Source organism: Nipponia nippon, unplaced genomic scaffold, assembly GCF_047370975.1.
Source record: "Nipponia nippon isolate SJK-2023a ecotype South Korea unplaced genomic scaffold, ASM4737097v1 scaffold_7, whole genome shotgun sequence".
Classification (NCBI taxonomy): Eukaryota; Metazoa; Chordata; class Aves; order Pelecaniformes; family Threskiornithidae; genus Nipponia; species Nipponia nippon.
This window is the reverse complement of record NW_028262391.1, coordinates 1,192,012-1,220,004: the sequence shown is the minus strand read 5'-3', so window position 1 is coordinate 1,220,004 and position 27,993 is coordinate 1,192,012. Positions and strand designations below refer to the sequence as shown.

General features: G+C 40.6%; 1 protein-coding gene and 1 long non-coding RNA gene across 4 annotated transcripts; one reads left to right on the top strand and one right to left on the bottom strand.

Moving 5' to 3' along the window:
- Window positions 1-5,915: 5,915 nt before the first annotated feature.
- LOC148050745 (uncharacterized) lies at window positions 5,916-27,711 on the bottom strand. 3 transcript variants are annotated; one of them, XM_087739253.1, is made up of 8 exons: window positions 27,587-27,654; window positions 26,561-26,614; window positions 20,205-20,235; window positions 19,979-20,115; window positions 17,679-17,758; window positions 16,306-16,402; window positions 8,000-8,143; window positions 5,916-6,232 (listed from the first exon to the last, which is right to left on the bottom strand). In XM_087739253.1, the coding sequence occupies exons 1-8, from the start codon at window positions 27,607-27,609 to the stop codon at window positions 6,214-6,216; spliced, it is 585 nt and encodes a 194-aa protein (XP_087595379.1). In that variant the 5' UTR covers window positions 27,610-27,654; the 3' UTR covers window positions 5,916-6,213. The 3 variants fall into 3 exon arrangements, 2 of the variants coding, with proteins under 2 accessions (XP_087595379.1, XP_087595378.1); XM_087739252.1 differs by lacking the exons at window positions 5,916-6,232; window positions 26,561-26,614 and having other exon boundaries at window positions 7,774-8,143; window positions 19,979-20,112; window positions 27,587-27,711; XR_015700441.1 differs by lacking the exons at window positions 5,916-6,232; window positions 8,000-8,143; window positions 16,306-16,402; window positions 26,561-26,614; window positions 27,587-27,654 and having other exon boundaries at window positions 17,494-17,758; window positions 18,150-21,819.
- Window positions 12,850-27,587, top strand: LOC148050746 (uncharacterized). The gene is made up of 4 exons (XR_015700444.1): window positions 12,850-13,374; window positions 21,837-21,998; window positions 25,878-26,040; window positions 27,176-27,587. It is a non-coding gene; the product is annotated as an uncharacterized LOC148050746 (long non-coding RNA).
- Window positions 27,712-27,993: the final 282 nt, after the last annotated feature.

Genomic DNA, 27,993 nt, shown 5'->3' with positions numbered 1-27,993 from the left:
TTATAATTTAAAGGCCTGTTCTGCAAAAGATTATCGTTAGTGGCTGTTGATTTATTTTCATGATCTTGCTATTGGCATTTTAATACCTTTAACATAGGCGTATGATCAGGAATTCAAAACCATAAGTGTTAGTCCCTTCTTCTGAGCATACACTTGATGAGTAAGTGGAGTGTATATTTCCTTTCTCTTCCAGTTCCCCAAGTGTTTTTTTAGAGATCACCAGTGCCATTCTAAGGGGAATTTGCCTTTGTCTGTATTTGCCCTATCCTTGCTATCCCCTAAACATTTGCTGTTGGCCCCTGTCAGGGGACAGAACTACAGAAGAGACCTTTGATTCAGTCCAGGATGGCAGTTCTTATGTTCTCAGCACTTTCTGCTGGACTACTCGCTGCAGGTTGCTCCGAATATACCATCACGGAGGACTTGTGAAAATGCTATAAACTAATTTGTAATGCATATGTGTATGTAGAGCTGTACTTTCATAAAACAAATTCTCATTTGAGCAATGTCAAAGAGTTCCCACTACCTGCAAAATTCCCTTCATCCTCAGTAATTTATTAGGGCATTTTTCCTAACTTTTCTTTCGATGCCTTACTGTCTCCTGTGAAACTTAGGACAGTCAACATTGTGGTCCATTTGTTTGCTGCATTCTTTTTACTAGGTCATTGGTTTATATTCACTGTATCGGATTTCCATGGAAGATGCTCTTTGTGAATAAGAGCCATGAAACTGCCTCCTGGCAGAATACCACAGGGGCGATTAAGCTCACTTCTGGTTAATTTTTAGAGATTCGGGGTTTCTTCTAGAGAAGCAACAATGTATTCCATGATTGCCAGTTTCACCTAAATTTACTCTTGACAGTACGCAAACCAGATTGTGAAAATAATGCAGAGGTTCTAGCAAAGGAAAAGGTAAGCTTCTTGACTGCAAAACTGAAAATGCAGTTACAAAGAAGAGAAATCCCCCTTGATCATGGAGTCCTTTCCTGCTTCTCACTTAGGAACTTCCAGACCACGTAGCCACAGGGGCTGACTTCATCGTATTTTGCCCCATGAAAGTACTTTTCAGAGATTACTTGTGGTTGCTTCTCTGAGGTGCTAGTTGTTGCTTTTCTCTCATGGGATTTCCATCATGAATTTCATTTTTTAAAATTTTTCTTCTTTTTTAAAAAAATCTGATAAGAATGTGATTTTAGCGACTCAAGTCTCTAGTATGTATTATTTGTGTTGCCTCTGGAGATTGGTTTCTGACTAACGGACATGAAACTTGCAGCTTGGTTTTAAGGATTATTTAATGTCAATGTAATAATCAGGAGTTGCACATGGGACAATTTTAAACAATATTTCAAAGTTATAGTACTATTTTATTACATGTATAACATAATGAATGCTCACTCTACAATACATCTTTTCAAACTCATAGTCATCTTTCTGCTGCGATCCACGTATTATATTAATGAAATAGTTGAAAAGCTTGGTGTTCTGCGTGTTTTGTCTAAACTACTTTACTCTTTATGAGTTTTAGGGACTCATGCCATGGCACCTGCATTTCAATTCTGCTAATTACAGGGAACCTTGCTTGCTAAAACAATAAGAGAAATGCATCCATTTATCATTGCTTGTGGCTAGAAGAACTATGACTGACGTTCCTGCAGGTATTCTGGCAAGCTAAAAGGCGTCTTACAGCTAATGGGAGTGGCTAAGATTTCACTTGAAGACAGAAGGGTCCTATTTTGTTCTAAAGACAGTTCATATTTTCTAAACTGGGGATGGCAGATTTCAAAACTTTTTTGAGCCTTCTGCTGACCTTGAAAGCTTCCTGCAAGAACAGAACCGAAGTCTGCAATAACAAGCTTTAAATTCTGCTTCAAAGCCACTTATATATCCTGTATTTTTGGCTTCCTAACATATTTCTTTACAACAGTATATGCAGCCATGGGTCATGTAGTTTTCTAAGCAATATACTTAAAAATGAAAGGTTCACAGATTCTGGAGAAGATAGTTTTGGCTGTGGCGGTGGTTCCCAGGGTGTTTTCTACCGAATATGGATAGTAGATAGTACTTCTGGATGAGCAGTAAGCAATAACTTCGGGGCTCAATCATCCAACTCTATGCATGCAAGTAAGTTGTCCAAATAACTTCACTAAAGTGAGCTCAAAAGCCCAAGACAGGATAAAACACAGGTCATAAATTTTTTTATCCATTAACAGAGGATTTTAAAAAGTTACAATTAGTTCTGAGACCTAAAGAAATAGTAGAAGACCAGATTCTCTTCCTTCTCCATATATATAAAGGTCAATCATTCAAATTCTCTAGTTGTTTCTATTTTCCAGAGAATGAAGCATAACTGTTAAGATGTTAATACTATTACGTATTACTGTATATATACACATCTTTTTATTTTTTTCTTTAATATAATTAAAGAAGTCATTACATTTGAGGACCTTAAAGTCTAAGTGAGATACAACAGGACTTGACAAAGAAACAGACGACATCTAGCAGACAAAGAAAGGGAAGGGAAATATATGCCAGACTACTAGGTCACTAGATTTTTCAAAGGATTAACAATTTACACCAACAGTTACCACACTTCCGATGGGGGGAGATAACCGACAGATGAGTTGGTAACAGTGACTTCTTAATCCTCTTGGACTATATCCTAAGTATTTGTATGATTGTGTCCGTAGGATGGCTAGAAAGTGTGGTCATAGCTTGAGAAATACTGGGGGAAAAGTGAGTTGTGAAGAGATATTTGTAAGAAAAGAGGGCAGTTTTACGGCCTGCAGCAGCAGGAAAGGCTTTCTGGGCACAGATACCATGAGAGGTAGGAAGACGGTAGAACAGGTTATGAGGACAGCAGCTTTAGCAAGATAGAGTCGAGACATAGCAGGAAGCAAGGAGGGGGAGCCAGCATCATATGACTAACCAGCTATTGCTTGCTTTCACTGGTATCATAAGTGAAATCTCAGGAATAAAATTTTATTTGAGACAGAATACTTTATCTAAGCCATGATCTTGGCATTTGGTGGAGATACTATAATTTTAAAAGTTGATCAGATCTTCCAGTAACAAATTCTGTTCTATGACAAGTAATATTCAGGTCACACTTCTCCTTTGAAGTTTTAATGGCCACTACAATTTTATGTTAGTCACTCACTTATGTTTGAAGTAAGTGTGCAAAGCCTTAGCTGTCTCCATTTGTCTATAACTACTTTAGAAGCTTCTGAAGGCACTGAGCTCATAAAACTGCAGGCTTCAAAGAGCTTATTCAAAGATTCCATTCTGCTGCTGCCATTTGTCAAAGGGGCACTTTTAAAATATATCTCTTTATAATAAAATGTTTTTTAAAATATAAACCCGACAGTGGGGATGATTGAAACAAAATCTCCATTGGCTTCAATGGTAGCAGAACTGAATTCCATAGTTTTAAAGATAACATTTATATTTCTACAAATAATGTTATATTCAAGTAAGTTGCTAATATGTGGAATTAGAATTAATTTTTCCTTCTTTTTTTTTTTTTTCACTATCCTGATTTTTTGGAACTTCAATGTGGGTTTAACCTTGAACTTTAAATGAAATTTTAAATTTAACCCCATAATACTGAAAATCATCCCTCCTAAAGAAAATAGAAACTCACTGCTTCTGAGTAGAATTCATCCTGCCGGGCAGATGCAAACCTGAAGAGTCAGTGGAATGTTAAAGCTAAATTGTAATTTATTAAAAAATAGGACAAGAATTCTCTGATTTGTCAGTCCCACGATAGATCTTTCAGAGATCTAGTACATGATGCTGGATAAATCACATGGCATCAAGTTATTTTATATCCCCTTTAAACAAGAATAATACTACTTACCTACATCACGTTCATCGTGGCAGGCTCCCTTGTCCAATCCAGTCCCCAAAACCACGGCGGCAGCCTTCCCATTGACTTGACTGCCTGTTAGATCAGCCCTTTACCTCACCGTCTTAACTTCTGCAAAGCATCATGGCCTGGGGGGGACGTGGTAGTGGATGTCTATGAAACGGATACGATGTCAACCAGCAATGACTTTAGAAATGCATCTTTAAGGTGATAAAGTGCTCCTACTCCCTCCTTATTCCAACAGCTTGGCCGCTTGTTTTGTTTGCTCCAGCAGTGGACATCATAACATCGCAATCTGTTGCCATGGAAATGGCTGTGATTTTGCAAATTCAACTTTGTGTCTTCGCGATAAAATCAGACAGAAAAAAAAAAGAAATGGGCAATAGGGAAAAAGCCGTTTTTTAAGGACAAAAGCAATTTCATTCTAAACTCAGGCCTAAACCCTCTGACTTCAGTGAGAGAACTCCCCATACAAGCACCTTTTGAAGTTACCACTTTTCTGCTGTTCCTTACCTGGCCTCCCTGGATGCTTTGGGAAGGCATGGCCACATCACGTTTCCTTGAACACTGCCTAGCAGAGGGGCCTGATTCAAGTCTCTGGACTTATAGTACAACTAAATAATGATAAAATTATGATAATGATATTGTAAACATAGCTAATAGCATGGGAAATAGCCATCCAAACACAGGACTTCAATGAATGTTCTGCATTTTCACTGCTGTAATTTATCTACCACCTCAAGCACGTAAGAGCCTGCATTTGGGGCATAGTCTGTTGATTCGCGCTTTGGCTGCATTTTGAAACTGGCTTGTATAACCACCCCAGAAGAATTATTTCACTTTGGTTATTCTGGAGTAATTCCCCCATATAGGCAGTTTCTTTCCAATTACAAGTGACTTTATTATGAAATAACTTCTCTGGTTTGGATAACAATTTTTCTGAAATAAAATTATTATTTTAGGATAAAATTCCCTACAACAGAAAATACATTGGAATACCTAAATGATAGGTATCTAGTAGTTCCTCTGTTTAGACAAAACTTCAGCATCTGGACTTTTGAAGTAAGTGTGTCAAGCATTTTTTTTTTCTTTATTTAATTTAATAGAGGAAGAAATCTGAGGATTGCACTACATCTACCAATCATTGTTTTTTTAGATGCCAGTTGGCTTTCCAGACTGTTACTTTGAATTCCTGGCTGTACCTGGAATACATAGCACTGCTTGGAAAAGCATGCTTCTGTTCGTGGCCTGCTTTAGAAGTAATGCAGTTGCCAACCAATAAAAATTAGTGTTGATGCTATTTGATAAATATATGCATTTCATGGTCTCCGTAGTTCAGTTCTGAAATATGGGGGTAAATTATGGGCTTGCTGGCAGTGTTGTACAAAATTCTGTTTTCATCTTGGCAGAACCATTTAGGGAACCCAACATGATGATAGTCCTGCACCTAATGTTTTAGACTGGACTTGTGTTTAAATCAAAGAGTTTACCTTTGCCTGGAGGTGGAGTTGACTGATTATTTTTTGCTGGAGAGACAAAACTAAATTCTGCAAGCCTTATAGTCCTGCCTTTGAAATAATTTTGATAAACTACTGGAACTCTAGGCTTTTTTGACCCTAATTTTTTTTTTTTACTTCTTTTTTAAACCTCAAGATAGCTGGAACATAGAATTGGAGGGTGTCCCCTAGTTTACCGAGTCCAGTCCCCCACAGCTGTAGGTAACCGTAGACGGAGTTCACAGAATAGCCACTAATAAAGTGGACAAACGTAGACACACACTAAGACCCTGTATAGTAAAATTGAGACATTTAGTTCAAAAGCAAAGTTTTGAATACTGCGGTAAACCAGGAAAGGCCTCCTCTTGGAGACCGGCAGTTTTTTGGAAGCTAATGTGGATACTGAATCCCCCTGCCCCATACTGCCTGCTGTTAAACTTTGGTCTTTTCTGTGAGACAACCCCAACAGTTAAGAAGCAAAGATATGCAATTCTGATAAAATCTGGGGGACAAGCTGTGACCAGTTACTTTGATGAAAACTCTTAGGTGGAATTTATAATCTATTTATTGTAGAATTAGATCTACAGAGGGCTTTGTTTTTGAAGTGGGACTTAATTACCAAAATTTCCTCGGATCTCCTCAGATGCTCCATGTTGGAGATGTGTGTATCCCATAGCTGTACAGGCTTTAAAGTTCTCCAGATGCCTACAGTTCCGCCTGAAGGTCAGCTCTGCATGATGCTGCCTCACAGGTAAGACCGGTGGAGCACACGGGCTGGTTCCTTCTCTGGAGGCTGTTGCAGTGTAGGCATTTAGGGAGCCAGAGAAAGGACGGATGACTGTGATTCTTTGGTTCAGTGGTTACATTCCAACCTGTTGCAGCCAACAATGTCTTTTTCAACAGTCAGTCATGGGAGGAAGGACTGAAGTAATCCCAGAGATGGGAGTCGGAACATTTTTTACTTGCCATATGGTGGTTTTTAAAGGGAATGTATTTCAAGACTCCTTTGATCAACAACATTACTTGGCAAAAATACTTTTTCTTTACAACAAACTGTTGGATAAGATCATTGATCATTACAGTTCTGGCCTAGCTAATGAATCTGTGTGATGTGAGGTTGATCAGACCAAATGTTTATGGTAGAAAGAATAAGGAGGCCAAAGCAATTATTGCAGTAAATTGACTGAATATTTTGAGAGCTGCTGAAAAAGTCTTCTTTCCACATGATAGTGTTAGCAAACAGTTAGAGTCTTGAACTGCATTCCTTAGAAATATATACCTTGGCGCAACTACAGGAAACAGAGTTAGCAAAAGGTTAAAAAGAAGGACAAATTGGTTTTCATAAATGTAGGACAAGTGTGAAATATTTCAAAACTGCTCCATGAACAGGGATGCAATAGTGTGTCTAGCTAAGCTGGCGTAACTGTATTAAACCTCAGCTTCAATTTTGCTGTGTCTATTTCAAACCCAAAGACAGGGATAGGCACTGAAAGGCTTGTCTTTTTCCCGTTTATAGCATTTGGTCTAATAAATTGTACTACCTTTCTGCGCTTCGTATGACTTGCTTATATAATGCAAACATGCACCACTCCGGGAAAATCGTTACGGTCTAAGAGCAAACACGCATATATGAACAAACAGCTTGAGCACAAAGCTGTGATCACGTGGGAGCAGTTCTCTCTGAGGCTCTAAATACATTTTCAAAGCGGGATTTTGTACCTGATTAGTTCCTGGATGTAAATTTCAAAACAAATATTGGTATTCAGTGACAGATAATTACTAGAGGCATTATAAGCCTGACCACTTACTGTCAAAAGCAAAAACTATGCTTGTTTAATAATGTAAACAGAATGGGAACTCTTCTGTCTGAACTGTTTTGAATCACGTTACAAGGAGATGAAAATAGCACTTGAAACAATGCAGCAGGGATCCCATGTGAATTTGGATTGAAGAGCAAGCTGCAGAATCAAACTATCAGCTGTGTGTATTGGGTAGACCTTGTCCGCTGATCAGGATTCAAATGCTTTTCTTAAATCTCTTAAGCACTTTGTTAAGTTCTTTGTGTGCTTTTAGCAAAAGGTAACACATTGATATAAATTCCATTGTGGTGAACTGTTAACACCAAAAGAAAGCTAAGTGGTTAAAATAATAGTTACTGACTGAATAAATTCAGACATCTACTAAGTAATAATAAGCTCGCTGTTGAAAAAACAAGATGAGGATCCAAAGATCGTCGCAGATACCATGAGTGCATTTTGAAATGCAGAAGTATTGTTATTTTAATAAAAAAATAAAGCCATTAGTTTGAGTAGAACCAGCTTAGTAAAGGAGGTTCAGAAATGTTAAGTCCGTTCTTAGTAGATACCTCTTTCCAAATTTTCTCTTTAGCCTTAACCCAGCCCAGCAATTAAAAGCCACCCAAATGCCATGATTTGAATCTTTAGGGTTCTAGAAGAAGAACAAGTAATTAACTCTGGACTGCTTATCTGAAGTAAAACTAGTCCCATACTTTCAGAGACAGACTGTACTACGTGTAACAGGGACTAGGTGTCAGAAAAGGATTAACTATCCTAACTACACAGAAGTCGTATTCACTGGCAAATCCATCAGAGCACCAAAAGGAAGGGACAGTTGCGCACCGCAGGGTGAGCCTGCGAGAAGGACCACGACACGCTGAGGCACCGGGCAGCGACCGGCTGCGTGTTCCACTCAGGCCGGAGCTCGAGCACGGTGTGGCTGGGATGCTGCAGGGAGGACTGGCACAGGACACAACCTTATGGAAGCTACAGAAACAGATTATTGATTATTTTTTCAGTCTAGCAAAGCACAAAAACCCCTCAAAAAGCTTATATGGGATGAACCTTTCTGCTAGATGATCACCCAGTGGTGCAATCTTCTGATCAATTCTCATTTTAAATATTGAGTTATGATAGAATATGCTGAGTAACAAAGGCTTATCGTAATTTGGCCAAGATGGGATTCCATGCAAGTTCATAGATAATGGTTTACAACGGCCTCATTTTTGTTATTCTGTGTTATATCGGTGGAAGTATAATACACCCTGGCTTTTATGGTCACAAGTACTAGAAGAAAAATCAGCAGAAATACTAGAGAAATTGATTTTTTAAAAAAACAAAGAATCAACAACATAATACTTTTTCTTAAACCGAGAGTATCACTTTTTAGAATTACCAGATCTGAGACTTAGAGGCCAAAGGAAAAGAAAAATGTTGCCAACACCTAACAAAAACAAGAGGTCCCAAAATGATTGTCACCGCAGACCAAAAGAAACATGGTAACAAATGACCCCTATTTCAAACTGAAAAAAAAGATAAATTTCAGACAGTGGTTGCTGACCCAGGAAGATAACAGATAGTCCGTTCTCATAGAAGTCATGTATTATCATTCACCCCTGGGTCAATTTTACAGGAAGAATCAAAGCTCCTTCGACAAAACCCAGGATGGTCTATGAGGATATAGACAGTATGAGCGAGAGGCTATAATAGCTACTGGAAGTAGAGATTATGTAGTTTACACATCTTTTTTTTTTATCGTTATTCAGATATAGCTGAGGTTAGGAGATAACAACAGCCTATTGCCAATGCTTTTGTTACACCTTTTACACAAAGGCTATTTCTAAGCTTGCATGGGATTATTTTTTTTATGTAATCTCATACAGTAATCACTATTCAGGGTGATGAATACTTCAGGAAACTGCTTTTTAGGCCTTCCCTTGCGCTAAGCAATTTTTATATTTGTCTCTCTAGCTTGCAAAGGTCCCATCCACCACTTCCCGCTCTGTGAAATTCCCAGGAACGCCCTGAGGCGCCCCGCTCCTTCGCTCTGTCGGCACTATGGGTGCCCCCCAGCGCCCGGACGTCCCCAGGCGAGGGTCCTTCCTTCCAGCCTCGCAGGGGCTCTTTCCATCCCCTTGCCGTTCGCTCTTCAGCCTTTATCGGACTCTTGTGGCCCTTTCCTCCAGACCTATCTTTCACACCATTATTAATTCTCGTACTCCTACAGTGAGGAGAGAAGCAGAGATGGGATGTTTTGTTGTTATACTGCATGCTGTTAACAGCTTTGATCTGTAGACAATTACGGATCATATGGAAGGTTCTGGTTCTGCCAGCTCTATATCTGAGCTTCGTATAGTCCCTGTTTAGCTTTCTTTCTCATTTGACTCTGCTTAAATCTGTAAATACCTACGCATTTATGCCTAGGACGTTCGTTGAGAAACTGTGGAACTGATTGGATGTATTATTCAAAAGTTTCCATGTTACAACCAAAAAGACAAACGACACCAACCTGAGAATAAAACCTTGCTTCATTTGGCTACCTGTGTTATCTGCAGCAGCTTTCCTGGGGTGAGCTATTTGGAGGATATACAGAAGCATGTGTGACTTTCATGTTGCTATTAAGGTGAAGCCATTGTGACAAGAGCTGTGACTAGTTTTCATAAAGATAGTTTGAAAAGACAAAACCAGGACATCGGCTTTACTTCATAGGTAGGTGAAAGAAGGCAAGGGGCACAGCGAGAGGAACTAGGAACCAAGAACAGCCAGCTAGAGAAAGTTCTGTGATCAAAGTCCAAGGAAAGGGTTTTTTTTCATGAAATTTGCCATTAGAGATATTGAGGAGGCCTATGTATTAAATTCCCGAGTTTTGAGGCACTGTAATAGAGCTGTCAAACAAAGATATAGAAAGTGGTACTGTTTCCACTAGACATGACAAGCGAAGGATTCCCAACAAAGTAAGCTGTCGAGGCCACCTGAAGAGGGATAATGAAAGTGATTACATCAGCAAAGAGGAAGGAACAATCCAGGTAAAGAGTTGGTGGATGTTTGATCTTGGAGGGTTGCTGTTACCTCCAGTGCAGTCATCCAAAGCTGTCTAAAAATTAAATAGGCTAAAAGAACAAGAATGCCTAGGATTTCTTCCAGGAATTTCTGTAGTTACCTACTAGGCATCAAAGGAGACTTCTTTTGAACCTTCAAATATACAAGGAGGTCACATGCACTAGTGACTGCAGATTTGGTAACCTATTATTCATTATTTTCTTTTATTGATTGTTTTACAGTCCCCAAGGCATGTGTGTTGCTTTCTGTGACACACAAAAAAAAGGTTCTATAAAATCTTGGGGTTTTTTACAGGAGTAACAGCAGCTGTCTGTCGTTGTTAATGACAATGGCAGCCCATTTTTTCCCCTATTAATTCTCATTAGAGGGTCTCATATGAATATTAAGTCTAATTTTTATGATGACTGCTGTCCTGCAACCAGGGAAAAAATGTCAGTTTGACCTCAGATATTTTCTCTATATGTAATCTTATTTAACAATTACCTTTAAAAAACAAAAATCACAATAGATTAATTATTTGGCTTAACCACTTTGTTAATTTGTTTAAAAGAGAACATTAGATGCAACACTTGGGTTATACTGACATTCAGGACAAAGAAACAAGCCAAATCAATGAGAAAATTGTGGAAAAGTAAGCTATCACCCACGAATATAAATAGCCACTAATTAAATAGCTATCGTTAGAAAAATCAGATACTTGTTTTATAACTCTAGGTGGCAGCAGTGGAACAAAACAGAGAAAAATGCAGGATTATGATTATACTTGCTCACTGTTAATACAAAATCCATTAATTAAATACTGCTGATGGTGTTTCTTGACACAATATTACTTTTATACTCTAGATGGCAGCAGCATCACAAAAGACAGGAAAATAAGGTTCATTGTATTCATGCTGTGTCCAAATATGCGGCACCTTCAAGTTTTTGGAGGTTAAAGTCGGAGAGGTCGAAATGCAGTTTCCTTTAGGCGCTTTCCCACCACAAAAGAAGAGAAAAACCTAACAATGATTGTTAAATATCATGTACAATTAGAGGTAAATCACTGCTGAAGTAAGGCTACGTTTTACCAGCCTCAGAACATTCTGGGTTTTATTAATGGAGAACTGATGTGCAGAAAATGTAAATGACAGCTCCTCTCCAGCTGGGTGTCGTATATTGATCCTTAAAAATCTGTGCCGGTACATACCTGTCATGGATCTTGCTTTTGTGTGTTAGGAGAGTTACAGCTTTTGCAAGAGAAAGCAATAACAGTAACCATATCATGTATTCAGTCTTTAAATGGTAAGTTTTTGCATATATCAGTTCGGAAGGACCTCGTACGCGTAAGTCTGGTCAAAGGACTTGGAGGTGAAAAGAAGGCATTTGCTTTAGATCATACAAAGTTTTGGTAAAACCCATTTTGAATATTGCTTGAATAGAAAGCATCATCGGTGCCAGCTCGGCAGAAGGCTGATCTGGAGGTAGAAGTAGGAGGGACTGGAGGTGGAACCACATAACCTCCCTTGCTCCCCTGCTTTTTCCTCTCCTGATGGAGACAAGGTCCCAACTGGATGAAAAGCTCAAGCAGTCCAGGAATACCTTCATATTCAAATCATTACCTGCCGGGTGAGGTTACATAAGATTCTACAGAGAATTATTTAAGTATAGCAAGTTTATTGTTCAGATCGTCGCGGGTGTCTACCCTGTGTAATTTTACTGCTGTTATGGCCAAAGAAGCAAGTATCCACCAGAGACCGCGTGCTAGGCAGTGTAACACATCGCCAAGTGTAAACACGGAGTATTAAGAGAAATCCAGTGTACGAAGACATTCTCTTCAGTATGGGGAGAAAAAAGAATTGAGTTTACTGCTGACAAAGAGGATGGACTTAAGGAAAATGGGGCACTCCCTTTCTCCAGCTGGCTGGTGTGTTATCCTCAGTCTCGGAGGCTTCTTGAGGGTTAAGAAGGGTGGTCCAGTTTTTTCGCCTGGTCCACTTTTGATCGTGTTAGGAGCACGTTTTGTCAGACACAGATTATTGCCCAGTGCGATGGCAGGGTCACACTATGGAGGTGACTCCTTTGACGTATTTTGGGAGTGTGCCTTGTTCAAAGGTACAAATCTGTATGCTGAGAGAGATGACTGACTGGGATCTGTTAGTAGGACTACGCGAGAGACCCAGACACTAATTGGGTCCCATCAGGTTTTTCCTTGACCACTTGATATTCACTCAATGTGGAAAGGTTCTTGGCCTGTGCTGCTTGTTGAAAAAAAATAGATTTTTAATTAAATTATTATTTTGTTTTAAAAATTATTAAATCTCTCCAGAGAAAAAAAAAAATAAAATAGGAAACTAAAATTGAGCTGATATCACCAGTATTAAGCTAAAGTGAAAGTTAAGGCAGTTCACTTACTAAGTGAATACTAATGGATGTATTTTGTTATATAAATAGATGTTTGTTAACTGTTGATATATCGGATTGGAATTAAATCATGAAATTAATTAAATCAGATCATCAATTCCGCAGACTGACTGTAAACTGTAAATAATTCATTACGAGCTTTTTGATTATACACCCTAAACAATTTCATCTGCTGAATCTGTAACTCAGAAGTGGTTAATATTTTGATAGGGAAATGAAAAAAAACCTCTTTAGCACCTGAACAAAACTTTCTGACAAAGATATGAAGGCGTCCTTTCATTTCAGTTCCTCTATGGTGGCTCGTACCTTCCTTTTCTCAAAAGTACACTTATCCAACTATTGTTTCAGACTACATAAAACTATTATAGAGTTCTCTGGCACTTTTCCCAGATAAACTACAGTTGCTTATGGTGAACTGGCCTAGCTGCATTTTCAAATCCTAAAATTAAATTAAAAATATTTTGGATGTCTCTCACCAAGGAAAAGCGAGGATTAAAGTTGATAGAGGAAAGAGCAAATATTGAAGATGACTGCAAAAATCCTGCAGCTCTTCTGTTCTCTGTTCTTACAGTCTCTTGGAAGAAGAGGGGAGGTAATCGGCACCCAGCGGTGGTGCTGGTACTGTGCTGCTCCCTACAGCCCTTCTTCACCACCCAGAGGGAAGCCCACGCACTGCGCCGCACAGGCTGCTCTGAAGCTCTGCAATTAGATGGGCTGAGGTTTCTGTTTTCTGGTGAATACCGGGTGCCACTTGGACGGTGAGGCACGCTACAAGCTTTGTCTTTGGTAGTCCTATGTAACTTCATGGTTGCAAGCCAGTGATGTGTATGAGATCAGAGTTTTCTGCGCATTAGACATAGCTTAGCCACTTGTCCTGTCGGTTCAAGCACCTGCTGGGGGGGTTGTTCCAGGGAGACAGTGATTCCATGGAAATAGTATTTTTTCCTGTTAAAATGAGATTCCTATTGAACTTAACACTGTGGCATTAATTTTGCAAGATGTGTATGTGCGCATTCTCTCTTTTACTCCCTCCATGCCATAGCCAGATTCACAGACAAAGCTGCTTTACCGGTGGGATGAAAAAGCACAGTGAAAGTAAGGGCGTTGTATCCTTCACCTGGGTAACATCTCTCTGTTCCTTCTCTGCTTTGAATAGATTCTTTTAAGGTTTGGACAACTCTTGATAGTAGAGATCCCATTAGCTGGTGCCAGCTAATGTTGCTGATGGGATGAGGGCAAGGACTGCTGCCGCCTTCTCCATAGTAGTATTAATATATATAGTAATAGTAGTAGTGTTATTTTCTGCCTGCCATTTAAGTTGTCAGCTGAATAGCAACTATATACTGCTAAAGACTAATCAGCAGGTTCATCGTTTTGTTTATTTCCTCTTTATTGCAATGACTGAATATTTCTTTAGAGGGGAGTTCCTGTGCCTGAGACTATAATAGACTTGCCTACTGTCTGACCTACTGCTCAGTTGTATGGAGAAAGGACTGAAGACATGTTCTAGAAAGAATATCGTGGAGTAATGCAGGAAGAGGAATGATAGAGGAAGGCTATAGACAGAGGAAGGCTATAGAATGTATGGGTTTTTTGGAGAGGAAAAAATGCATGAAGACGCAAACATTTTCTGCATGTGCATGATGACTGCCCGTCTCACCGATACAATGCCACTTCATTGAAGTGGTCCTCTCAGCCTCTGAGGTACCATCGTTAGCCAGAGAGACAGAAATCACTCCTTGCTTTGTGAACTACTATAATGATCAAGCATAGAGGTGTCTTAATTTACTGAAATGAGACAATGACTGAAGGTGCTGAAAAGCGCCGGCTGAGATTGTCACAGAATCCTTGCGGCAGAACCTGGCTTCTTTGAAGTGTTCTCTGGCACTTTTTAATTTTTTTTTCTTATGCTTTGTAGATCATTCCTGTGATTTCTAACACACAGGCACCCCCACTCACAGTCTCACACTGTGTAATCATAAATCCTAAAGAAAGTGATTCACCAGCACCTCGATCTGCCCTTGGTGGATATTCTCTAATGTTAGTTCCTTGGAAATATCCCTAAGAGCAGGGAAATTCTCCAACTAATATTTGATTCATAAAGAGATGTTTGCTTAATAGCATGTGAAGGTTATGTAGTGGGGAGGACTTTTGTGCAGGTAATCTAAACTGTTCCCTGGTATAGATGATTATGACTTTCATTAGAAGGCCATGAAATGAAAGTTACTCAAATAAAATTATAAATCACTGTATCAGGAAGAGAAAGTACCATTTGGGTGAAAGCACTGTGCTGAAACAAATAATCTGTCGTATTGATCAGCATAAAGTTTCTGATAGAGCCATTCTGCTCATTTGACGTCTCCTTCACCTGCTTTTTGCTGTTGTGTGATAATGCAAAGCAGAGATGTGCAGCCTCGGTAGCTGTGAGTTGGATCTCTGCTTTACAAAGCCCTGTAACCTGTACCCCCTCCTCCCGTCCACAGCTGCAGTCTGTGTCCCCGCTCCCAACAAGCAGCTGTCATAGAATCATAGAATCAGGAATTGTTTAGGTTGGAAAAGCCCTTTTAGATCATCCAGCCCAACCGTTAACCCAGCGCTGCCAAGGCCACCACTGACCCATGTCCCTAAGCACCACATCCATACGGCTTTTAAATCCCCCCAGGGACGGGGACTCAGCCCCTGCCCCGGGCAGCCTGGGCCAGGGCCTGACAGCCCTCTGTCATCCTCTTTCATGCAGCAAAGCCACCTTCCCTGCCCCATCAGGCAGCAGCTCCCCTGCCCTCTCTAGCCTGCCCAAGCAGGCTTCAGCCTCTACACATTGGCACAGACAGCAGCACCTTGCTCATCTCCTCTACAGTTTACCGTCGCCTCTGCTGCGCCAGCAGCGATACTCTTCTCTTCACCAATCGGTCAGCTTTCATTTCCCGTGGAAGTCCCTGCTGCTAGACCTCATTTTCTGTATCTGTAGAAGGCTGCTGCAGAAGAGAGGAGGAAGAAGAAGGCAAAAGGTCTGGGCAGGGAAGAGGAAAGGCTGGAGCTAGGATGGAAATACCTTCTGGGCCAATTCCAGCACAAGAGCTGCCTGCTAACCACAACGGACTGTAGTGCTTGCACATATTAAGAATGAAGTTGGCCTTCTCCAGCTATGGGTCAGATGTACCCTGACTGAGATGATGATCTTCTTCAGCCCATGTTCTGCTGAGCTTCACGGCTTGGGTTCAGCATTAATGAACATTCTGGTTTCCACTTAGTGGATTTTAAATTCTTTTTTAAAAAAAAAACACTCTCCCCTCAATGCACACAGACAGCACTGAGTCACTCCAAATCCCAGAAAATTCAGTAAAATTCATTTACACTGATGTAAACATCAAAAATTTCATTGCTTGTTTAGTAACCAAGTTTGAGCAGTATGTTTTGAACTGAAGAGCTCAAAACTAGGAGAAAAAAATGTCAGCATTTCATACTGACAGCAACTGTTATCTTTGAGGCATGAACAAGCTGCACCAATAACGTTCTCAGCTGAGCACGCAGATTCTTAGTTTGGTTTTGCTGATAAAAATTAACAATTCAGCTTAAGTCTTAATATAGACGTCTCTCTGTCTGGCACCTGCAAGACTTTCCTCCAGTACTTTCTCTCTCTTAATGCTGTAAACATCAGTATTAGCAATGACTGATTCAGCAACACATACCTTGACCTCTGGAACAGGGACTTGGCACCTGAGCCCAATGCTCCCTCACAGCTTCCCAAGTCTTCTCTTAAAAATGCCACCAGACTGTATTGCCACACTATTCAGAAAATGGAGAGTAGCAAAGTAAGACCTGGTATTTGTTTTATGATACTGTTTCTATTCTGATAAGGGAATAGGCAGAGAGACTTTTTCTCATAAACAAGTTAACCCTTTCTTTATGTTCAGTCCTATCTACTGCCTTGTAACTGCATTTGAGTCCAGCTAATTTTTCCAGACCCAAGCAGGTGAGAGAGAGACAGCAATTTTTCTACTTTTTTGTCCTGTTAACAGAATTGTTTACTGAGTTTTGTGTAATTATGTGTGTACAAATGCATTGAATGAAGCTGGATAGATGATATAAGTTGAAATTTGGAAGGCAGAGGTCTCGACTGACTGGAAGCGAAAGCCTAAAATGTTATCTATTTTGATGAAACACTGGAAGCACAAGCTCTAACTACAGTTTCAACGCCAGGGTTAGGGTGTCAGGCCTTGGGTTGCAGGTTTTCCAAAGCCAGTGGTACAAAAACCATAGCCTTTGCTTTTAAACTGACTGAATTTTGTGCAGAATCATTGACAGACAGTGGTAATACATCTACTCCGCAGAGAAGAATACGTAGAAAATCAAGTATGATGTGTAATCTCATTATCAAAGGGAAGCCAAAGCTTTGATGTCAACAGGAGTCCTTCTGCGGACTTTGATATAGAATTAATTTCTGTAATCTTAATTATTTTTCCTCTGTCTTAATATTTTTATTGCACCATGAAATAGTGTTTTGCTAAGAGAGAGCAAACAGTTTGGGGATTTTTATTTTTTTTTCAATTTTGTTTTGGCTTTAGTGGGCGTATTTGTTGTTAGTTGAGTTGCTGAGGAAAAAGTGAACTGCCTCTGCCCGGAGGGACAGTAGAGGACGTACCTGTCTTGTAAGAGAGATGTAGGTGGCATATTGGCCTTATGATGGATGCACAGGAATGAACAGAGATAATTCATTCAAAATCCCTGGTTGTAATATTTTGATGTATTATGACAAGATAATCTTGTGTGTTAGTAACAGATTATAATATGTATATTTATAGGGCAGTATTTAGCCAGATGAGATTTGCTTATGTAAATTCTGCTACCTGTGTTGGAAGCTGATAGTGGCTGTTACTTAATAGTGCTCAGGAAAGGCATGCCATAGCTTCAGACTGAGGTGGGATTGTGGGTTTGGGCGGCTCTATCCACGGTTATTTGTTTCCTCCTCACTCTTTATTGAGGATTCCTAGAAAAATATATTCCATCCAAGAACTCCAGTGTTCTTCTAATTCGGTGGTATTAATTTCATTTAGTTCCGTACCCTTTTCACAGGCTGAATTTAATGTGCCATTTTCCTCTGTCACGCAGAACAGGGATGAGTGAGGAAGAACCAAAACTTTTCTGAAAACAGAAAGAATGCTTTATTATATGGAGCTTAAACAGAAAAGCAAGAGTGGCAGGATTTCCACACAGCTGGAAGATTATCGTCTTTAAATGTGTAACTCATGTTTGCTCTTTATGGGTAGCTTGTTAGACTGTATGTTCAGCGCTCTCAAGAAGCATTTAGGACTTCAAATACAGTAATAAATTAATTTGCAAGATAGAGACAATAATGAAAGATTTTATTTCAAACCACTGACGTGAAACTTTTGTGGAATTTTCACACATTAAGAAGCATAAATGACAGCCTTATTTACTTGCGTAAATGAACCCACCAACGAAGTAAAATACAAGATCGACAGCATTAGGAAAAGAAGCTCCTTTTTTTAACCTACAAAGAGATGTGACTTACAGCAGCGTTATTGCTGGCCTCCTTCCACGTCACTCGGCCACCCCGCTGCCCTAAGAGGCCAGTCACAACAGAGGAAGGGCAGGTTAGAGATCTGGTGTGCGCAGTCCTTGCTTCTGCTTAGATAACTAAGGTTACTCTTGGCAACAAGGAGGTGATGGGTTGACGCCCATCATCCAAGAAAGGAAACCATTAGTTTACTCGGGGGCCAATACAAAGCTACCAGATGGGAACGGTTTTCTGTCACTATCTATCAAGGCTAGAGCACAGCTATCCAGCCTTCTGTGACAGCAATTTTATGCTGAGAGCACAGCAGTCTCAAAAAACACTGAAGAGCCATTTACTTGTAAAGTATAAGAAACATCTGTCAGGGGCTAAAAGTGTTAAAGAAATGCTTAACCGCGCATTGAGTTGGCAGATTCTTAGGCTCAGGTTACAGGAAAAACATTAGCAGTGAAAGTCCACAAGATTTATCCTAATTTATCAGATTACTTCCTCAGAAACTCTCCTTTTGAACTGCTCTTCAACAGAAGAACAAATGTGTAGACTTCAATGCTTAATAAAGCTAAAAGCTTCTCCCTGGGGTAATTGAAATTTTTCTATCAAAGGGCAGATAGACCTGGTTGCAGCTGCAACAAAGAAGAAACATATAAAGCCAAGTGGAAAGCAGTTAGACAGCATTGGTGGTGCAGGACCATTGAACATGGTCTTGCTAATTGGAATCTATAGCACAGGACATTCAACTACATGCTGGGCAAATGACCCTGAAAGTTTCAAGTCTATCTAGTATAAAAAAAAGTTCAGATGTAAAAATAATCATACGAATGATGGATTCTGTATCCTTGAATGGGCATAACCAACCAGAGATCTGGGTAAATGGCAAATTTCTTTTTTAAATAAGGCCCTTTGAGTCCCATATATGCATCTACTTTCACAAGCATTTCAAAACCTGTCTTCTAATAATTTCACACAGAGCTTTCAGAGAAGCAATGTTCAAAAGAATGAAAGTAATGAAACACAGCAAAGTTTTACATTTTTATTTCTGTACTTTGGGAAAATTCCTATTGAAGACAGAAGGCAGTTCAAATTGGAATTGCTTTACTGCCAACAAAAATGTGTGACTCTTGATCTAATGAAAAATTAGAGAGATTGAAAAGCAGAAGTAGACTGAGGAAGGATTTCAGTTACAGCAGGATGCAGCCCTTATTGCATTTGTAGTTCAAACTGTGATCTCTAAGGAGACCTAAATTGCTCCAGAGTGTGGAATTTAGGGTATTTGAGACTTTATTTTCTCAGAGGAACAAGTATGGGTAGCTAAGGCATCAGGCTTTATTGTCACGCATTTAGAAAACATGCTTTACTTTAATGTAAAATAAAATGTCATTTAATGAGGAAAACGTTCAATTCTTAAAACATTTCTCATGGGAATTAGAAGTTGTTCAAAATGGTTCCATAAGGTGGAACTTGTGAATTTTTTCAGTTTCCAGTCCTGCAAACTGATTTGGATAAGCACACTTTTATTTTATACAGAAGAAGCCCTTGTATTTGTGATTGTTACCGGTATGCAAGGATTCACTGGCTCAAAATCTAAACTGTCGTTCTCACACGGTCCGTACCTGTGAGCACTAAAGCATTTCTGGGAAGTGAAACAGCTTCAACAGAAAAAGCTGGCATTACCTCTATGCTCCACAACGTGCTAGCGTACGCGGGTGTCGGACCAAGCTGCCCTGGGCACTGGAAACACTTTGCCCCCGCTTGTCTGACGTTCCACAGAGGCGACGTACCCCCACGGAAAGGCAGGGTACCTTAGCCTGGGTGCAACGCTATGTTACCTGGCTGTGCTGCTTCCCAGGCAAGCACGGCGTCGTTCAGGGCTTCGTCCAGTATCTTGCCGGGGTGCAACACTGACGGCGTGGTACAGGCATGCGCGCGCAGCGCAGGCAGTAAACGAACGGCAATCAAAGTCCTGCTCCAAGGGGGCAAGAAACAGATTTGAACTTGGGTTTCCCAAATACCAGTAAACATTATGTTAGATACGACTTAGTCTCGTGGGTTTACCTTGGTGACGTCTTCTACCATCTCTTCTTCCCTTTTTTTTGGTGAGAAAAAGCATGTGAATGTCAGAGGTGACAATCATGTATTTTCCCTAGGACTGTTCTTTCTCTCTTGCCTTTCCTCATTTATCACCCATTTTACCTATCCTCCTCTCCTACCTCATCTTTTTCATTCATCAAACCTTTCTTTCTTCATCAAAGCCTAGATTTTGAACCTTTCTTTCTCTGATGCTTGAACCTCTCTTTCTTCTGCTGTTCTTTTCTTGCCGTTCTTGACTTCTCTCTTTTTATCATTTGTCTCCTCCTTGCTCCTATTTCTCTTCTTGCATATTTCATCTGTTTGCATTAGTCCTCCTCAGCCCCTCCTCTTGATGGCTCTTTAATGTACTTGGTTTCTGACAATCACCCCTTCTTCCCCACTGTCTAAAGCAGCATTTTTCCTCTCTGGGGCACCAGTTCAGCCCAGCAGGAGGTGTGACTCCACCCAGACAGGCCAGAACAAGGGGGCCGGTACCGTCGTGGGAAGAGCAGGTTAAAGCACCCTGGTTTTAGGGCTCAGATGACGAGTCTTGTGGCAACAAACCACTGGTGAAATCAGGAACGGCAGTGTCTGATATGCCAGGCAGTCCAGAGCATTTGGTACCATGGTATCCAACAACTGAAGAAAAGGAAGTATGCCAAAGACGTGACGTCCTGAGCAGTCCTGCGATAGTGTTATTGATTAGATCAAAAGGATGGTCAGTTTTGTTGTATTTATCAGAACTGTCTACTTTATCACCAAAGTAGCTTCCTGAGCTCCCTTCTTCATCTCAACAGATAGGCAGTATGGGAAAACACTATGCTATTAATGGAACGGCGTTTTTAGAAAGATGGAAAAAAGGAAAAGGCAAGAGTCCAGATTTTATCCCACCCTCCTCAGTGGCATTTGTGATACAACTGGAACACACGTACCAGAGGAAGGTCATCTCAGTTAAGAGAGCCATCACAAAAGCCACAGAAAACATATTTTAACTTCTCGATAACTCATTTCACTGAAAAACCAGCTGTACCATACTGCCTCATTGTATCTAACAGTAGAGCAGGGTTTCAGATAGTGTATATTTATGTGGTATCAATTACTAGCTAGGTCTTGCAAACATCAAAATGTGCAGGTTTAGTCCCTTATTCTGAGTATTAGTATTTAAGTTCTTAAAGTCTGTGCCTTTGACTAAAGTAATAGAAAAGGTTCCCCTGATTTTTTGAGGGAGTTGAATGCAATCCATTTGGGGAGAACAATTGATGCTGAGATCCTGACATTGACACATCAACATTCTTAGTACTTCGCCTGTGTTATCTTTGCTCCTAGGGCACTGAGACTCAGTATTTATCTGCTGTTTATATATCTACACGCATATATATAAAATAACAATACATACAACAAATATATATATAGGTATTTGTGTATATATATAATGTATCTGTTGTTCTACAGGTGGGAATTTGCAGAGGAATCTGAAAACATCTATATGCAGAATGTTTTACAGTATTGTTCTGCCAAGAAATTAACATAAAACTTTCTTCTCACCTCTTTTTCTTTTCTGGAAGAGCACAGATTAAGCCAACTATTTGAAGTCGTTCTTGTATCCCTTCCTTTCAGATACTAAATAAAGCACCTAAGTACTTTGCTGTATTGGGGCCTTCAAAAAGTAAAGCATAGCAAGACAGAAAGCTGCTTTTGGAACCCTTGAGAGCAGAGTACCTTGAGCTGACAACCAATCTCTTCTTGAAATGGACTACTTTGTGCTTTAGATTACATCAGGTAATCCTACGGGAACAGAAATAAGCTTTTCGGTTTGTTTGCTTACAGTTTCACACAGATGCATTGCTAACTTCTTCCTGTGAGTTTCCTCCTCGCTCTTCCATACTGCATTTCTTCATTTGGATTGACGCGCATCCCTCTGCTACTCCAGATGCACCTTTGGTTAAGTGCTACTGTTTTGGGTTTTGATGTCCTGTGGCACTAAATTCCTGTACCTCAGATCATGTGTTTATGAGAGCAACATGCCCACTGTCCACTGTCTCTTGCAAATCTTGCTCAGGACTTCATTGCCTTTTTTTTAGAGTAGGCCCTGACTTTAAGAAATTAAATACCAATACTCCGAACCAGGGATTCAACATGCACAATTTGATGTTTGCAAGAAGTAGCTAGTAATTCATATCACATAAACCTCCATTACCTGAAACCCTGCTCTGGTCCAGTCCAACCCTAGAAATGCAGATACCTCTTTACACGACACTGACGCCGAAAGTTGGCTCCAGGTGTCAAGTCAAAACAAAGGTAGTCTAGACTTGTCTGAGGATCCAACAAGGACCAAAGCTGGATCAGCAATAGAGAAAAAATAATACCATCCTTTCCTGCTTTCCATTGAAAGTGTTCAGCAGACAGAAATTATTCATTTCGGTTTGCGTGGGTACGAACAGTGATAGGAAGGATGTAACTCCTAACACCTGGAGATAGAACTTCTAGGCTTGGATGTCCACAGCTAATACTATGACAGGCCTTTCCACACCATGACTTCACGCTACCACAGAGGTCCCTCTCGGGTGCTCAGTGCATTTCACGTTCTGGCTTGGAACAAAGTCGAGCACCAGCCAGGTTATTTTTGATCAGCTGCATCCACACGAGCATTCAAGAGAGGCAGATGTAAAGTGATAATGAAGACTACCAAACCAAGCCAACCCTGTGAAAAGTTGTACTGCGAATGGATGAGCTCAGACCATTGCATAAAGTCCATTCATCAGCAGTGTTCTCATTTAAGTTCATTAAAATTTCAGTGAAGGGATTTTGCAGTTTCTTTGCATTGTGCCAGAATTACCATTGCACTTACAGCAGGCATTGCCTAGTGCTTCTCTGTGCTTTTAGAATGACATCAAACTTCTAGTCTTACTTTGCTTACTGTCCTGTGCTGCTACTGACAAAAATAGGAAGCCCAGCCAAGCAACAGTAAGCCAGAAGTTCATCCAGTGTGAAAAAACAAGCTTCGTATGTTGTCATTCAGTGTGAAATTACTTTCACGTAGTCGTCTGTTGCCTGGATGTATATTTTTCTTTTGCTGAGCATGCACCTATCTTGTGGACTTTGAACAAATGAAACCTGAATCATATTAGTCATCATTACTTCAGCATAAATACAGACCGTAGTAAAAACCAATTTTCTTTTAATATTGGTTCCTGAGGTCTTCCTTATATAATGTAATTAGCTCAGTGACTTTTGCTTTTTTAGACTGCAGGAAGTAGAACAGAATAGTAAACACCTACTGCATTCTGTGGATTATTAACAGTTTTTATCCTGCTAAACATAGGGCGGGTTAACCCTATAACTGTGAAATGCTTTAAGTTCATTGTGTCTAGACAAAGACAGATAAAAGTGAGTGCTATCAGCTGTAATACACACAAAAACACCTAGCTCTAAAGATTTTTCCCTTTCAAGATAGGTGTAAGTAACTACGGATGTTTATTTGCAATTATAGGAACACTTGGGATTTCTTCTTTCTCTGATTTCCACACCAGACAGAGGGTTTTAAACCGCATTGCACAAAAATGTTTTTACACACACTCACTTAGCAACACCTTTTGTGGATCCTATTTTCAGAAGCGGTGTCTGCTTACAGTACTTGCAGATGTATCTGGGTATGGCACGCTCAGTTCAGCTAACCTCCAGACAAATATTCATTCATTTGTAAAGGTCAGGAATGCATTTGTAAAAGGCTGCTGAAAATCGGTAGGGATTCTTCTTCAGCTCAATATTCAAATAGTGCAAAAATCACAGTGAAGGAAAAAATAAAACAAAACACAAGATTTTCTTTAGGAGTTTTCTTTCCACTTTTACAACAAACCACTGGCCCTTTATACAGTGGCAGCCCAGCAGGGCGACCTGTATCGAGACCTTAATACCAGTTTCGGGCCAGAGAATATTCGATCCCCCACTCTGCTTGCACAAGTCTATCGGAGCTGATCTTACATGTCTCACAAACTTCTTTCTGCTACTCAAGTACAATATGTGGAATCAAGAAAACATACACATAAGTGAGTAAAGCCCCCCCACTTGGAAGCATGTCATTTTTCAAAAGAACTTCTCTGAGTTGTGAGGTAGTTTTGTCACTTGGTAAGACATGGGGCCAATATGATCTTCAAAAATCTGTGTTGCTCGTCTCCACTGAGGACTAGGGATGCACAGTAATTTCCAGAGGGGCTAAGTGCTGCCAGTTGCCTAAGCTTCTGCTAAGGCTGGAAGTCTCTGGATGGGCATCTCTCGTAGGTATCAGCCTTCTGCCAAAATTTCAGAATGAGCAACTGAACCAAAGAGGCTTTTACCCACTTAAAGGCAAAGCTAGATTAATATTTTATCATTATTTTATTTTTTTATGGCACAAGTTGCTAAGCGTCAGCATTTCCCTTCACTGAATGGAATGTAAGGCCCAGTTATTACACTCTACATTTTTAAGTAAAGGCGCAAGTCTGAATTTAGTTGACCTTGGGTTTTGCCTAATTATTTTTTACAAAATGTGCTAAGAAAGTATGCTTCTGGGGTTTTATTTTCCTGAAGAGTAGGGAATATGTTCAGTAAAACACAGCAATACCCTGTGTTTTGGTATCAGCAAAGATACTAAAGTTAATTGGCACAGAAGTAACTGATTAGTGAAAACTACGAAAATTTTTCAAAAATAAACTACTCGTAGTTTTCAGCCTACTAGTAGTTTAAGAGGGCTATCAATTTGTGCATCTTTTCATAACTAAATATAATCTTAGTTAAAAAGATCGCTATTCTGAGGAGTGACGTTGTTGATTTCATAGTTGTCTCACTCTTGCCCAAGTCCCTGACAATGGCTAAAATTTGTCTGCTTTTGGGTAAGATGAACATTTAACAGAGTCTGTCAGAAGGTCACAGAATGACAATTCCATTCTGACCTTCAGGTACGCAGATGATAAGATTGCCATGAATTCATTTTTGTATGAACCAGAGCATATCCAATCTTGATTTTAAAAATTGCTAGTGATAGGAATCTAAAGAGGCTTTTATAATTTTTTCTCCTACCCTGGGTACTTGCAGATTGTGGCCAAAAATCATTATTTCAAAATATTAGAACTCTGCTATCATATTGTTTCACTGAGAGTTACATTTTCAATCCTTGTTTTTGTGGCATTTCCCTGAACCCTCTCCAGTTTGTCCACATACTTCCCGAATTTTAGACAACGGCATTTGGAAGGATGGGGGTGGGGGGTGGTTGTTTATTTGTTGGAATCAATACTTGCAAAGTCTCCTATCTTGCAAATATGGTTTATATTGCTCATGACATATCACCATCATAAATGCTTTTTCCATCCTAAAAGTAGCCAGGCCTTAACTTCCATTATTTCATTTTGAAAGGCATTTTGTTCCAGAAGCTTCCTCAACCTCCCATTTTAAACCCTAATTTCCAGACTAAATTTATTAATGGCCAGCCTATACCTATTTGGAAGTCTTTTTGCTAGTCTTCTTTTCTGTCTTTTATAGCCTTAGTCTCTCATCGATCGTTATCCCCTCTGTGTGCCTTGATGTACTGGAAGACAACAATCCTAATCCTTCAGTGTTTAATCCTTTGCCCGTTATTTTGCTCACTTAAATAAGCAAACCCTTCTTCTGCTCTTTCCCACCCAGGGTCCCAAGGATACAGAATCCTGCTCTTTCTTCCTTACTGTCCTTTCGGCATGATGAAGCTTGCTCTCCTTCCTGCGCTGCCGAACAGTTTCAACAGAGGACAGAGAGTGGCTCAACGAGACTTACTCACAGCATCTCCCTGACCAGAACTGCTCTATGAAACGTAGGTGGCAGTTTCACTGTGGGTGTTGCAAAATGAAAACTAATCACTTTACGTAGTCTTGTGAAAAAAGTTCTAAGTAGCTAGCATCAGAGGAAGACTCTTGAGTTCCCGAAGCTGAGTAAAGATCCTCCCTGTTCTTATTTTAGCAAATAGTTGAAGTAATTTAATTTAGTAGTTACTTCTAAGTTACGTTAAGTGAAAACTGAATTTAGAACAGATTCATCCTCGCCAGTCTGGCTGATGTACTCCAAACTATGGCCCACAACCTAATAATAACCCTCTTCTACCCCCATTTTCACCTAGGTATAGCCATCTGCCTCAGTATTAATCTGTAAACAACCCTGTCACTTTAACTACCATCGTGCACACTTCCAGAAAAACAAATTTTATCAGGGAAACGCAGATGCAGATTGCATTGGCTCAAGCCAGTTCTCGTTATCATTATTGGCCAGAACTGTCCCCCATTTTGCAAATGTGGACACCCGGGCACCTCACGCAATTCTGAAGTATTTTTTTTTACCTGTGTCCTGTTTTTACTCCTGAGGACAGCAGCTCATGCGTAGTTTGGGTTTGCCTTTTTTTAAAAAAAACCCCAAAGACCTTTGTTTAGCAGTTGGCATTGAGAGTCCATGTCTTGGAAGCTGAATAAATGAACCTCAGGCTATTCAGTCTTGGGGCGATGAAAATTTTTGGCATAGACTTTTTGTAGCACAACTGTTTGCTTCACATTGTCAGGTTTCATACTTTGTCCTGGAAATCCTGAGTGCCCTCTGCCAATAGGAAAGGGGGCACCTACCACTTTGCATGAAGGGCGCTCTTACCTATGCGTGGCCTAGGCACCATCGAGAGAACAAATTGTGGGTCATTTCTGAAGATTTAAACAATATTTATGATAAAAGGTACCCTCCAACATTCCTGTGGAATAAATATTATGCAAGAATGAGAATATTCATGCACACAGCATGGGAAAAGAGTAGATCACATAACTGCTTTTTTTCTGAACACCACCTCATAGCCAAAGAAAGATATGAGTTATTGAGTGGAAAAAACATGGTGTCCTCTGGAACGAGCAGAGCCTATTGGGGGTTTTTTTCCAACTAATTTGTGTCTCATCTCCCTCCGTGCTTCACCACAGTGACTCAAGGCTCTACTGTCCACGGAGCCTGTAACTTTGGCTCTGCCTATGATCTTCAGCTCTTCCCCGACAGAGCCCTCCCGGCTCATCTCCGTACCCTCAGATTACGCACTGGACACCACAAGCACGGAGTACAAATGGTGAGAGTACCCCGCTGACCAGCTGGCACGCGCGGGGCTCGGCCGGCAGCCCGCAAGCTAGGCCGATGGCGTTGAACCCGCAGCTTTCTGTCGGTCGCGGCACATTCGAGGCTCCTTACCCAGCAGCCAGCCTCCTCAGAACTCCTAGGCCTGCATTATCTGAAATCCTCGCCCCTCCGACAGACATAGTTAAAACTGGCAAAAACAGTGGGAGGTTAGCATGGAGAAACTAAAAATGGAAACATTTGATGGGTAGAAGACCATCAGGTACCTCTGTTCATTTGGGGCTGACATCGAACAGGAAAGATCAGCAGAAAGGACGTTTGAAAGCACTGGTATTGATATTTAAAGCTATTGCAAAAAATATATGCATTTGGCAAAGATACAGGCCCTGCATCGAGCTCTGCATGACTAAGCTTATGCGAGCACTGAGCTCACAGCAAAGCTCGGGCCTGATTGCCTTGCGAGGGTCACCAACAGCGCAGTCATTTCACGTTTGTTTTCCCTGCAGCAGCACACGGAGGAAGGGCAGGCGCGGCCTGCACGGGCGCTCCCGGCTGTCGGCGGGCCGGGCCGCTCCGTGCGGGACCGAGTGCGGCAGGCGGGTGTGCTCCCCGCCCGGGGCCGGGCCGGAGCGGAGCGGAGCGCCGCGGGGGACAAAGGCAGCGGCCGTGGGGG

Coding starts and splice junctions, on each gene's coding strand:
- LOC148050745 (XM_087739252.1), bottom strand. CDS start 27,609: ATGTCAGCCCCAAATGAACAGAG. Junction 16,403..17,678: donor AAATTCAGCCTGTGAAAAGG/GTACGGAACTAA, acceptor TTTTCTGAATAG/TGTGGCAATACAGTCTGGTG. Junction 8,144..16,305: donor TCCCTGTTCCAGAGGTCAAG/GTATGTGTTGCT, acceptor CTGTTTCTGTAG/CTTCCATAAGGTTGTGTCCT.